The sequence below is a fragment of the Vulpes lagopus genome, chromosome 10, assembly GCF_018345385.1.
Source record: "Vulpes lagopus strain Blue_001 chromosome 10, ASM1834538v1, whole genome shotgun sequence".
Classification (NCBI taxonomy): domain Eukaryota; kingdom Metazoa; phylum Chordata; class Mammalia; order Carnivora; family Canidae; genus Vulpes; species Vulpes lagopus.
Window position 1 is genome coordinate 27,073,877 of NC_054833.1, and position 13,720 is coordinate 27,087,596.

Sequence of the window (13,720 nt, forward strand, 5' to 3'; positions counted from 1 at the left end):
TACTTTAAAAATGGGAAAATAATTCATGAGAAATTGGAAATTAAAGAGAAATAGAACTAACATGGTAAAGGATATTAAAGTAGCTTATAGAATATAACGTTAAAAATGTATACAAAGAAATCTGGAACTCTCTAGTTGATGGAAAATCTTGTTAAAAAATACAAATTGCGGGTAGCCCAGGTGGCTCAGCGGTTTAGCGCTACCTTCAGCCCAGGGCCCATTCCTGGAGACCCAGGATCAAGTCCCATGTTGGGCTCCCTGCATAGAGCCTGCTTCTCCCTCTGCATGTTTCTCTGCCGCCCCCCCCCCACTCTGTGTCTCATGAATAAATAAAAATCTTCAAAAAAAAAAAGACAAATTGCCTATTTCAATAAAAGCATAAAATTTGGTTAAATTAGAAAGTATAGATGAAAACTACAATAACTATTCAAATCCTTGTACCAACACCATTATCAAAAATGATATTTTTAGTAAATTATTCTCTCAATTATAAGAATCAAACTCCAAGATGCTGTATAATACATGTCAAATCAAAGTAAACTCATTTTATAAAGTTAATATAATAACCGAAAACAAAAGAAACAGACACAAGCCATTCAGAAACCTACTAATTCAAGTGCTATTATAAAGCACCAAAGATCATCAAAACAGTCAAAAAAATTCCTGCCCTCACAAAGCTCACAGTCTAGACACTAAAATTATAAAACTCTGAGAAAAAAACCTTTTGAGAAAGCTTCATGACATAGGATATGGCAATAATTTCTTGGATATGACAATGAAGGTACAGGCAAGAAAAAGAAAAGTAGACAAGTTGAACTTCATGAAAATTTAAAACTTTTGTGCATCAAAAGATACTTTCAACAGAATGTAACTCATAGAAAAGAAGAAAATATTTGTAATCACATATCTCATAAGATATTAATATCCAGAATATATGAAGAATTTCAACAACTCAACAATAAAAAAGCAAACTACCCAATTCAAAATGGACAGAAGTAGGACGTCGGTGGCTCAGCGGTTGAGCATCTGCCTTCAGCTCATGGCGTGATCTCAGGATCCAGATCGAGTCCCACATCCAGCTCCTTAGAGGGAGCCTGCTTCTGTCTCTCTCTCTCTCTCTCTCTCTCTCTCTGTGTGTGTGTGTGTCTCTCTCAATAAATAAATAAAATCTTTTAAAAAAATGGACAGAACATAAATATTTGAATAGATAGTTCTTCAAAAAAGATATATAAATGGTCAATAAGTACATGAAAAGATGCTCAGCACCATTAATCATTGGGGAAATGCAATCCAAATCACAAAAAGAGACACCATTCCACATCATTAGGATGGAATGCTTGTCCATTGCTGGTAGGAATCTGAAACAGTGCATCTTCTGTAAAAAAAACAAAAACAAAAACAAAAAAAAAAACAAACAGAGCATTCCTCAAAAAATTTAAAATAGAATTACAATTTGAGCCAGCAATTCCACTTCTGGGAACATACACAAAAGAATTGAAATCAAGAACACAAATAGATATTTATGCACCAGTGTCCACAGCAGCATTGTTCACAACAGCCAAAAGGCAGAAAGAATCCAAGTGCGTATCCACAGATGAATGGATAACAAAATATATTTTGTTGAATACTATTCAACCTTAGAAAGGAATGAAATCTGATACGTGCTATAACATAAATGAAACTTGCACGTTGTGCTAAGTGAAATAAGCCGGACATAAAAGGACAAATATTATATGTTTCCATGTATATGAGGCACCAAATATCAAATTCACAGAGACAGAAAGTAGAACAGTGGTTACCAGGGAATGAAGGGAGAAAAGAATGAGAAGTTATTTCTTAATAGAGTAGTATGGGATAATGATAAAGTTCTGGATATTGATAAAGGAAATGGTCACAAAACAACATGTATTTACATAATGCCACTGACTTTGGAATCTGTGGAAAACTAGTTGACATTATTCACTAAAACTAAACATACATCTATCTTATTGTTCATCATATTCATTCCTAGATGTATATCCAACAGAAGTGTTTACATAGTCTCACCAAAAAGACAAGTACAAGATTGTTCACGGCCCTACCATTTCCAATAGCTAAAAACTGAAAACATCTAAATGTCTATCCACAAAACAAATAGGTTTTGGTATTATCACCAATGTAGTTCCATACAATTATGAGAGTGAACAAGCTAAAATATGTGGTAATAAGGATGAATCTCATAAACACAATTTTGAACAAAAGATATTAGACACAACAGAGTACATATTGTAGGATTCCATTTACATAAAGTTCAAAAACAGGCCAAAGTAACCTATGTGTTAGAATAATGAGTAGTAGTTATCTTTTGGAGGGAGGTCATGACTGTAAGGGGGATGGGGGAGCTTCTGAGATATTGGTGTACTGTGAGGCTTTGGGGGTTAGTTACAGGAGTAGGTTTCCTTAATCAAAATTTACCAAGCTAAATCCTTAAATACTGAATACTCAAATCAAATATTACTTTAAGATAAAACTAAAATGAAGAGGAATAGGGGAAAAAAAGGAATTGAGAATGTTTACTACCAGAAAGATAGTAGGTAATTTGGGCCAAACCTCTTAATGAGGAAAACAAGAAAAAGTGAGCAAGTTTTTTATTAACTGACAGAGGCATCAAAAAGATTTCCACTTTCTGGCCCGAGAAGTAACAAAGAGCCTAGAACAAAGCTGAAAACCTGGAAGCTGTTGAAAAGCAACAACTCTTCTTATTCATCAGAAGAGAGGTCACAGGGAAGATAGCTGCCCCAAAAGCCAGAGTGAGAGACAACTGATGTAATGGTTAATTCTACATGTTGACTTGACTAGGCAATCAGCTGCTCTGACACTTGGTCAAATGGTATACAAGTGTTTCTGGAAAAGATTAACATTTGACCTGGTGGACTGAGTAATGTGGGCTGCACTCCCTAACCAGATAAGCCTCATCCAGTCAGTTGAAGACCTAAACAAAATAATGATTAATATAATACATATCAACAGGCTAAAGAAGAAAAACAGTCGCATAATTTTATCAATAGATGCATTAAAAACATTTCAGAAAATTCAACACCTATTCATGATAAAAAAAAAAAAACAACCATCAGTACACTAGGAAAAGAGAACTGCCTCAACTTCATAAAGAAATAGCTCTAGAATACCTACAGCTAATACCAAACTTAATTATAAGAAATCAGAAGTTTCACTGCTAAGATTAGGGGCAAGGTAAGTTGTCCCTTATTGCCACTCTTTTCAGTATTGTACTACAAAGCATAATCAATGCAATAAAACAAGAAATTAAATAAAAAGTATAGATTGGGCAGAAAAACATAAAAGTTTCTTTGTTCACTGATGATATTTGTCTATTAAATTCAAAACAATTGACGAAACAAACCTCTCAGAACTACTAAGTGATCAATAGTGAGGTTGCAGGAAATAAAGTTAATATACAAAATTCAATCATTTTCCTGTATAACAGCAATGAACAATTGAGCAAACAATACTATCCAACAATGAAAACTCATTCAAAACTGAAAATGTAACCTATCAAATCATGAAAATAATACATAAAGGAAAATTCAATGCATATTACCAAATGAAAGAAGCCAGTCTGAAAAGGCCCCCTTCTGTATGATTCCAACTACATGACATTTTGGAAAAGGCAAAATGTGGAAACACTGGAAAGATCAGTGGTGGCCAGGAGATAGTGGGGACGGAGGATGAACAGGTGGTGCACAGGATTGTTAAGACCGTGAAACTACTTTCTGGGATACTGTTAATGGTGGATAAGTGTCATTATACATTCAACTAAACCAGGAGTGAACCGTAAGCAAACTATGAACTTTGGGTGATTAATGATGTGTCAGTGTAGGTTTGTTGAGTATCATTTATGAACCACTGTGATGGGTGATGTTGATAGTGAGGGTGGTTCTGGTGGGTTGGGGGCTAGCATTATACGGAAAATCTCTGTGCCTTCCTCTTAATTTTATTATAAACTCCAAATTACTTACTCTAGAAGTTAAAGTCTTTTTTTTATTGAAACACTAAAAAAAAAAAAAAAAACCTAAACTAAATATAAAGAAAAAATTGTGAAAGTCCAGAGAGAAATGATGCATTACTTACAGAGGAACCCCCTTGGAGTTACAGTCAATTATGAGACATGGAATATAGCCTTATTCTACGGAGTCCAGGGATCCCTGGGTGGCGCAGCGGTTTGGCGCCTGCCTTTGGCCCAGGGCGCGATCCTGGAGACCCGGGATCGAATCCCACGTCAGGCTCCCGGTGCATGGAGCCTGCTTCTTCCTCCGCCTGTGTCTCTGCCTCTCTCTCTCTCTCTGTGACTATCATAAATAAATAAAAAATTAAAAAAAAAAATCTACGGAGTCCAGAAGGAAGTAGCACAATAGGTTTTAAGTGCTACAAGAAAGGAATTGTCAATTTCAAGGAAATTTTGTCTCATTTTAGTCACACAACAGTTCTGACACCAGATATGCAGGCTTTTCCCACCCCAAGCAATTCTCCAATTCCAGCGGATACCAACTGGGTGTCCTACAATTTACCTGAGCTCTAACACTAACCGCCCACAGTTAGCAGAGCTAACTGGGCTCAGTCCCACATGATGACTCCCTCACTCTTCCATTTCACATAGCAGTCCCGGGTTGTCACCTGTATTTCTGATCAGTCAGCTACAATCAGGGGTTTCTATGACCCCCGTCTCTGAGTTTGATAATTTGCTAGACAGAACTGTGCACAAAACTCTGGGTAATAATTAGCTTTTTATCAGTCTATTTTAAGGGATACAATTCAGGAACGGTCAGATAGAAGAGATGCATAGGACAAGCTACAGGGAAGGAACAGGGAGCTTCCATGCCTCCCCTGGACACACCACCCTTCCAGCACCTCAGTGTGCTCACCAACCTGGAAGCTCGACAAACCCCTTCAGTTAGGATGTTACAGGGACTTCATTTTTCAGGAATAGTTAGTTGATTAAATCACTGCGCCCTGGTAAACTAGCACAACATCTGGCTCCTCTCCCCTCTCCAGAAGTCAAACTCTCCACTTTCTGCTTAATTTTGTTGTGAACCTAAAAATCCTCTTAAAAAGAATGTCTCTAAAAATAAATAAATAAATAAATGTTAAAAAATTTAAAAGAATGTCTTTTGGTGGGGGGGAGGAAATCCTTCAAGTCCTCAAAGCAACTAGGGAAAAGGATATATGGCCCTCTAAGGAGCATCAGTTAGGGGACAGCTAGCTGACTTTACCACAGAAACTGAAAGCCAGAGGCACTGGCATTATCTTCAAAATGCGAAAACACCTGCCAACCTAGAATTTTATACCAGTGAAAACATTCCTCACAAACAAAAGGAAAAGGAAGACATTTTCAAATAAACAAAAGCTAATAAGAACTTTGTCACCAGCAAATCTACACTATAGAAAATTCAAAAGTGTGTTCTCCATGCATTAAGTTTCCAGAACAGCAATAACAGTTCTGTTATTTAGAATTAAAATACCTAACAATAACATGTACGTGAAGAAAGAAAAAACTGAGACAAAGCATTTTAATATCTTTATATTGTAAAGTGGGTAAAAGTATTTGAAAGAACTAGTTGACAGATTAAGGGTGAGTGTTATTAAACTCTTGAGCATCCAGCAAAGCAAAAAATTCAATTAGCAAATAATTCATGAAACAGGCAATAAAAGGCTGAGAAACTAAAACAGAACAAAAATCTAGAAACCCACTATCATATCTGGAAAAAGGGGAAACTAACACAACTAAAACACAAAGAAATAATTAAGTGTTATGATAGTCCAAGAATGAATACATAATACAACGGAACCACGAGTAGCCGGGAAATGAAATTTGGGGTTGCATTTTCCAACAGTGGTCAAGATCTACTGATACTGAGGTGAAGTTTCTGCGAATCCGTAGTGAACGTCTGTAATGACTGAAAACCTGTTCAGGATGGAAAGAATGGAAACTAGTTTGATGGAAAAAGAAAAACCAGTCCTGCCATTTTTCAGACTGGAAGGTAGACACGGATAATAAGAGACACTGCGGCTGCCAAGGGGGTGTAGCAGTGGTAAAATGTCACCTCTTTGAGTGAGCATTACTTTCTCACCAGTGACACCCCCAGATCCTGTCTGCTATACCCATTTACTTCTAGGGGGCCCCAACTGCTAAACTACCCTCACCTCGTGCCAGAACCCAAGCCTGGCTAGACCCGCTCTGTCTAATCTTGCATTGGAATCAAGCAGTCCGGACGTCGTGCCTGCTTTCCTCAGACTCCCTTCAGGATCCTGCACCTGGGGCCTAACCCTGCAGTCTCTCCCTCTTTGTCTCCATTGAGACTGGCACTTCATCATTCCTCTCAAACTCCCTCCCTCCCTGAAAGTCAGCAGATCTGATTTTGTCAGACCCTAGGTTTGTCCCTGCAAGACCCTGGCTGATTAAGTGTATATAACTTTTTTTTTTTTAAGGCAATGCAGTCTTTATATCCTAAATGTCTTTAATGTAGAAGGCTGCCTTCCTTCTGAGACAATACTCTCTTCCTCTGAGACACTTAGAATGTCTCATAGTTTATGAAATAAGGATGACACTTCCTACTTTTCTAATCTACAGTATTAAAAACAAACAAAAATGGAGCTGTCTTATTTAGACCACACCGTCTTTAAAGTTTTAATAGTTTACAAAATTTCAGCGTGTGAATCACTGCTATATAAAGGGACAAAATAATGAGGGGCAGAAAAGAGGGAAAACGATGTGATGTGTAAAAGGCATTATGACAGTTTAGAGGTAAAGGCTTTCATTTATTTTTTTTTAGATTTATTTGTTTATTTATGATAGACACAGAGAGAGAGAGAGGCAGAGACACAGGAGGAGGGAGAAGCAGGCTCCATGCCAGAAGCTCGATGTGGGACTCGATCCTGAGACTCCAGGATCGATCCCAAGACTCCAGGATCACGCCCTGGGCCAAAGGCAGGCACCAAACCACTGAGCCACCCAGGGATCCCTGGTAAAGGCTTTTAAACATCACTCTCGTCATTCACCAAATCTAATTCCAATTAAATATTTTTTTCTTTTAAACCTATATTTTAAAACTCAAACCACGAAAGAGAACTAAAACTGATATGAAAACAGTAATGCATAAGCACTTTCCAAGTTTAGAAGCCTAGAAAGAAATTACTAATTTTGGTTAATTTCAGCTTGTAGGATGAGGATACTTATATTACTTGCCAGGCCTGGCTCCCTGCGAAACCTATCTTCAAAGACAAAATCTTCTGGAACTGTTCTATCCCGGGCTCATCACTGCAACGGAGGGTATCCAGGGAGGAGAGAGGCTGCCGGGCCTGAGCTCCTTGAGTAGTCGGGGCCACTGACCTACAGCCACCCGTACTGGCCGCTGCCTCTGGAAGGCAGACTTCTGCTCGCAGGCCACAGTGACCCTGTTGAGAGGGAAGCTCTTCAGAGCAATGGGATCCTCTAGCCACAGGATGGATATTCTGGAGATAGCAATGGAGACTCGGACATTCGAAGGACAAGGAAGAAAGCACTAGAAGAGTCAACCCTTAGACTGGTCTAATAAAGTCTCAGAGGTAGGAATTCAGACTATACGTTCTTGAACGTAGGGGCCCGCACTCACGTGGTGACCGTGTTGAAGCCGCAGGCCTTCAGCTTCTGCAGGCGGTCCCTCCAGTACTCCCTGGGCACCCGGAAGTAGTGGATGGTGCCTGCTATGATCAGGAAGGGGGAGCCGTCCAGCGTGAAGCTCGAGCCTTCTACTTTCAGACCCACACCGCGATTTATCATGCGGGAGGGAGTCAGGAAAATCTGATTCATCCTGCAAGGACAAAGGAGCGTGTGCAGTCCTAAAGATGTGACCCATGGGGCCCACGGGCAGATAAGAAAGGCCTTTCCTTCAGGGCCCTAGGCGCACCTCCAGGGCAAAGGGAAACTTCCCAGCCCTTCCCAAACGCCCTTCCCAAACATACCTGGGTGAAAAGTGTCCTCTAAACTGAGCTAGTACCAATAATCCTGAAGACAGGTACAGGATGCCCACCGGCCTCAACAAGGTCAGCATGCTAGGCGGAGAGGACAGAGCACAAGTCAGACACTGCGGCCGCCCAGGAGGCGGCAGGAGCTGAGTGAGGCCTGGCGGATGGAGGTGGCCTCCCTGGATGGCAGGATTCCGAACGTCGTCCCTGGGCTTCTGCACACAGTCCCCCGGCTTCTGCACCACCTGCACTCAGGACAGACAGCACCTCAGGGATACGTCTACTGGCTGCAGGAGGGGGCCAGCAGCCCTGAAGAACCTCCTGAGAGTCACTGGGCTTCCGGGCACCACTTACATCTTAGAGAAGATCTGGCGGTGGAGGTTTCCCAGAAGAGAGGACAGTGTCTGGGAGTGTGCGCAAGGGGGGGAGGGGCTGCCCCCCAGACACGAGCCCTAACAGTCAGCGGCTAGCAGAGAACCCAGGGCAGAATGCAGGGGCCTCCTCTGGAGGGAGGTCCCAACCTGCCCCCGCAGCCCAGCTACCAGCCGCTCTGCTGCTGTGGGGCGCTCGCCTCATCACCCCCAACACCCTCTCCTCTGCCCCCGTGATCTTTTTTTTTTTTTTTAAGATTTTATTTACTTATTGCTGAGAGACACACACACACACAGAGGCAGAGACACAGGCAGAGGGAGAAGCAGGCTCCATGCAGGGAGCCCGACGTGGGACCCGATCCCGGGTCTCCAGCATCACGCCCTGGGCTGAAGGCAGGCGCTAAACTACTGAGCCACCCAGGGATCCCCTGCCAGCGATCTTGACGCGCTCACCTGCACCGGCGGCAGACGCTTTCCTCCTGCAGCAAAAGCCCAAACCCCAGGTGAGCAGAACCAGGGCGGCCTAGCACAGACGCCGGGGGGGGGGGGGTGGGGGGGGGTGGGGGGGGGGGGCACCTGCCTGCGGCGCGGCTCTGTCCTCACCCACCGCCCAACAGGGGTTTTCTGAACAAAGGTAGGAGACGCCAAACACCTGTGCGGCCTCCGTGAGCTTCGGCTTTTCTGCCGGCGTCCTGAGCCTTCCCCCGGGTGCAGGTGGGCGCAGAGGCTGGAACCGCTGTCAGGGAAACCGACGCAGACGCAATGGGGCCCCGGGATAGAGACCGCGGAGCCCCCGGGATGGAGACCGCGGGGCCCCCGGGATGGAGACCGCGGGGCCCCCGGGATGGAGACCGCGGGGCCCCCGGGATGGAGACCGCGGAGCCCCCGGGATGGAGACCGCGGAGCCCCCGGGATGGAGAGAGTCCTGGGGACCGCTCGCGCCGGGCGGCCGCTCGGGAAGTCCGGGGGGCGCACAGAGGGACAGCGGCACCCGGAGCCCGGAGGAAAGTGCAGAAAGTGCGGGAAGCCGAGGGGCCGCCCGCGTGGAGGCGGCGCGGGGCTGCCGGGCGGGCCCCGAGCTGAGGGAGGCCCCGGGGCTGTCGCGGCTGCGCTCCGGGGGCGCCCGGGCCGAGCTCGCCTTACCCTGCGCCCCGCGCTCCGCAGCTCGGAGCCCGCGGCAGGACGCGGGGGAACCTGCCTCCTGGGCGCCCCGCCCCCCGCGGCCCCCGCCCCCCTCCGCTGACGCCGCGCCCCCGCCCCCGGCCCACGCCCTCCATCCCCCCACGCCGCCCCGGGTCCATCCCCTCCATCCCCCCGGACCCGCCCCCGCGCTGACCCCCCCGCCCCCGCGGGCAGACGCAGCCACCGCCAGCGGCCGGGCCCGGGGGTCCGCAGCGGGGTGGGGCGCCGCAGGGAGCTGGGCCCGCCCTCCCCGGCCGCCGCCGTCCCCGGCCCGGCTGGCTCCCGCCTTCGGGGGGCGTCGCGGGCCGGGACAGCTCAGGCTGCGGGGCGTCCCCGGAGTCAAGACCGCGGGATACAAACAACAGTGGAAGGGAATTAAGGGGAAAGGAGAAAAAATGGGTGGGAAATATCAGAGAGGGAGACAGACCGTGAGAGAACCCTGACTCTGGGAAAGAACTAGGGGTGGGGGAAGGGGAGGAGGGCGGGGGGAGGGGTGACTGGGTGGTGGGCACTGGGGGGGCACTGGACGGGATGAGCTCTGGGGGTTATTCTGAATGTTGGCAAATTGAACACCAATAAAAAATAAATTAAGAAAAAAAAAAAAAAGACCGCGTTCCCTCCGCGCCCCGCAAGCCCGCGCGGCTCACCCCGAGTGCTGCCCTGGCGCCGCCTGCCCCTCCGCCCCCCACACCCGCGGGACCCACACGGCCGTCCACACCGCGGGGAAGCCGGTGCAGCGGAGCCACCCACCGGCACCCTGGCTGGCCGCCGTAGGTTGCGGGCTGGGGGCAGGGGTGCCCCGCTCCGCGACGACCGCAGCCCCCCCCCCACCGTGTGGATGGCCTGGGCACGCGTCCCCGGAGGGCAGCCCCCCGCCCGGCGGGCCGGAGCACACGGAAGGAGGAGCCCTCGCCCCGGGGCGCCCGCCGCGCTGGCAGCCTGGCGCCTCGAAGCGGGCTGGGAACCCGTCCACACGCAGAGGCTCGGTCCGTCGGGGGTTCGGGATCTGCGGCTGTGCGGGCGGCGTCGGTGCTCCAGCGCGCACCCTGGGGCACGCGGACTGGGGGGCCCCGCCTGCAGCCTCCCTCAGCCCCGTGCGCCCCACCTGCGGGGAGCCCCGAGGGCACCTGAGGCCAGCGGGGTCAGGAAGTGGAGGAGCGGCGTCTACACCCGCCTGTCCGGCGCGCAGCGCCTGAGCGCTTGGGTGGCCCTTCCTTCAGCTTTGGCCCCGCAGCTGCCCCCACCCCACCCCCCGCCCCGGGGGTCAAGTGCCAGTTAGAGCCCTCAGCTGTGCGGCCACTGCTGCTGAGAACCTCGGGTGCGGGGCCCCTCCGGATGGCGGCATCCCTATCTTTGGGGCAAACTCCCGGAGCGCCTGGCGGGGCCTAGCGCAGCTCTCTTTGAAGTCCCTGAGGCCCCGCACAGTTTTCCAGGTGGCTGCGCGGGTGGCCGCTTCCCCCTTCTCGTCCTCAAGCTGGGTTGTTTCCGGGGCAAACCTTAGCCCTTGTGACAGCGGCGGGCGTGTCTCCTTGTGGTTCTGTTTGTATTTCCCCGATGCCAGGGATGTGGGGCATTTATTCACGTGTCTGTTGGCCACGTGTAGGTCTGCTTTGGAGAGATGCCTGTTCATGCCTTCTGCCCATTTCTTGACTGGATTGTTTGTTCTTTGAGTGTTGGAGAATTTCCCTATAGATCTTGGACACCAGCCCTTTATCGGACATGTCATTTGCAAATATCCTCTCCCTCTGCAGGGTGTCGGTTAGTTTTGCTGACTGTTCCCTTTGCTGTGCAGAAGCTTTTTATTGATGAAGTCCCAAGAGTTCATTTTTGCCTTTGCTTCCCTTGCCTCTGGAGATGTGCCCAGCAAGAAGTTGCTGCAGCCAACGTCAAAGAGGTTGCTGCCTGCGTCCTCCTCTAGGATTTTGATGGATTCGTACCTCACATGTAGGTTGTTCATCCATTTCGAATTTAGTTTTGTTTATGGTGTAAGAAAGTGCTCCAATTTCATTCTTCTGGATGTGGCTGTCCAGGTTTTCCAACACCATCTGTTGAAGAGACTCTTTTTTCCAGGGGACAGTCTTGGCCACTTTGCTGAAGACATGTTGACCATAGAGTTGAGGGTCCATTTCTGGGTTCTCTGTTCTGTTCCATTGATCTATGTGTCTGTTTTTGTGCCAGTATCATACTTTCTTGACAATCACAGCTTGTAATACAGCTTGACATCTAGCATTGTGATGCTTCCAGCCTTGGGGTTTTTTTCTTCTTCAATATTCCTCAGGCTACTCAAGGTCTTTTCTGGTTCCATATAAATCTTAGGATTATTTGCTCCAGCGTGAAAAATTTGGTGGTATTTTTTTAAAGATTTTATTTATTTATTCATGATAGAGAGAGAGAGAAGCAGGCTCCATGCCGGGAGCCCGACGTGGGACTCAATCCCGGGACCCCAGGACCCCAGGACCGCACCCTGGGCCAAAGGCAGGTGCTTTTGCCACCCAGGGATCCCTGTTGGTGGTATTTTGATAGGGATTGCGTTGAATGTATAGATTGCTTTGGGTACCAAAGACTTTTTCACAATATTTCTTTTTCCAGCCATGAGCATGGAATATTTTTCCATTTCTTTGTGTCTTCCTCAATTTCCTTCATAAGTGTTCTGTAGTCTTCAGAGTACAGATCTCTTATCTCTTGGTTAGGTTTACTCCTAGGTGTCTTATGGTTTTTGGTGCAGTTGTAAATGGAACTGAGTCCTTGATTTCCCATTCTGCTGCTTCATTGATAGTGTATAGAAATGCAACAGACTTCTGGGTATTGATTTTATATCCTGCCACATTGCTGAATTGCTCTATGAGTTCTAGCACTTTTGGGTGGAGTCTTTTGGGTTTTCCACATAGAGTGTCATGTCATTTGGGAAGAATGAGTTTGACGTCTTTATTGGTTTGAATGCCTTTTATTTCTTCTGTCTGACCTGAGGCTAGGACTTATAGTCCTATGTTGAACAACAGGGGTGGGAGTGGACATCCCTGTCATGTTCCTGACTTTAGGGGAAAGGCTCCCAGTGTTTCCCCATTGAGAATGATATTCCTTGTGAATTTTTTGTACATGGCTTTTATGATGATGAGGCATATTCCCTCCATCCCTACACTGTGAAGGTTTTTTATCAAGAAACTTGTATTTTGCCAAATGCTTTTCCGCATCTGTTGAGAGGATCATATGATTGTCATATTTTGTTTTATTAATGTGGTGTATCAGGTTGATTGATTTGTGAATGTTGAACCAAACTTGCAGCCCAGGAATAAATCCCAGTTGATTCTGGTGAATAATCCTTTTAATGGACAGTTGGATCCCATTAATTAGTATCTTGGTGAGAATTTTTGTATCTGTGTTCAGCAGGGATATTGGTATGTAATTTTCCTTTTTATTGGGGTCCTTTTCTGGTTTGGGGATCATGGTAATGCTGGCCTCATAGAATGGATTTGGCAGTTTTACTCCCCTTCCTATTTTTTGAAACAGCTTCATAAGAATAGATATTAATTCTTTTTAAAATGTTTGGTAGAATTTAGCGGAAAAGCCATCCAGTCCTGGACCCTTCCTTGTTGGGAAATTTTTGATTACTGACTCTGTTCTTTACTGGTTATGAGTCTGTTCAGGTTTTCTATTTCTTCCTGTGTCAGTTTGGTAGCTTATATGTTTCCAGGAACACATCCATTTTTTCCAGATTGCCTAATTTTTTGGCATATAATTGCTCATAATATTCTCTGACAATTGTTTGTATTTCTTTGGTGTTGGTTGTGATCTCTCCTCTTTCATTCCTGATTTTATTTATTTGGGTCCTTTCTCTTTTTGATAAGTCTGGATAGGGATTTATCAATCTTGTTAATTCTTTGAAAGAACCAAGTCTTAGTTTCATTGATCTGTTCTACTGGTGTTTTTTGTTTCTAATTCATAGATTTCTGCTCTAATCTTTGTTATTATCTTCTTCTGCTGGATTTGGGCTTTATTTGCCATTCTTTTCCCAGCTCCTTTGGGTGTAAGGTTAGGTTATGTATTTGAGACTTTTCTTGCTTCTTGGGGAAGGCCTGTATTGCCATATGCTTCCCTCTTGAGACTGCCTTGTTGCACCCCAAATATTATGAACTGTCATGTTTTCTTTTTCATTTGCTTCCATGCATTTA

The 13,720-nt window shown here is 46.3% G+C and overlaps 1 protein-coding gene across 1 annotated transcript in view; it reads right to left on the reverse strand.

Moving 5' to 3' along the window:
- Positions 1–8,057, reverse strand: part of LOC121500152 (beta-galactosidase-1-like protein 2) — a 56,056-nt gene extending 47,999 nt beyond the window's left edge. Inside the window, exons 1-2 of the mRNA XM_041771630.1 lie at positions 7,996–8,057; positions 7,647–7,844 (exon numbers count right to left, since the gene is read on the reverse strand). Coding sequence (XP_041627564.1) covers positions 7,647–7,843 — 197 coding nt within the window. The 5' untranslated portion in view covers position 7,844; positions 7,996–8,057. The remainder of the gene's footprint in view (positions 1–7,646; positions 7,845–7,995) is intronic.
- Between the last annotated feature and the right edge of the window lie 5,663 nt (positions 8,058–13,720).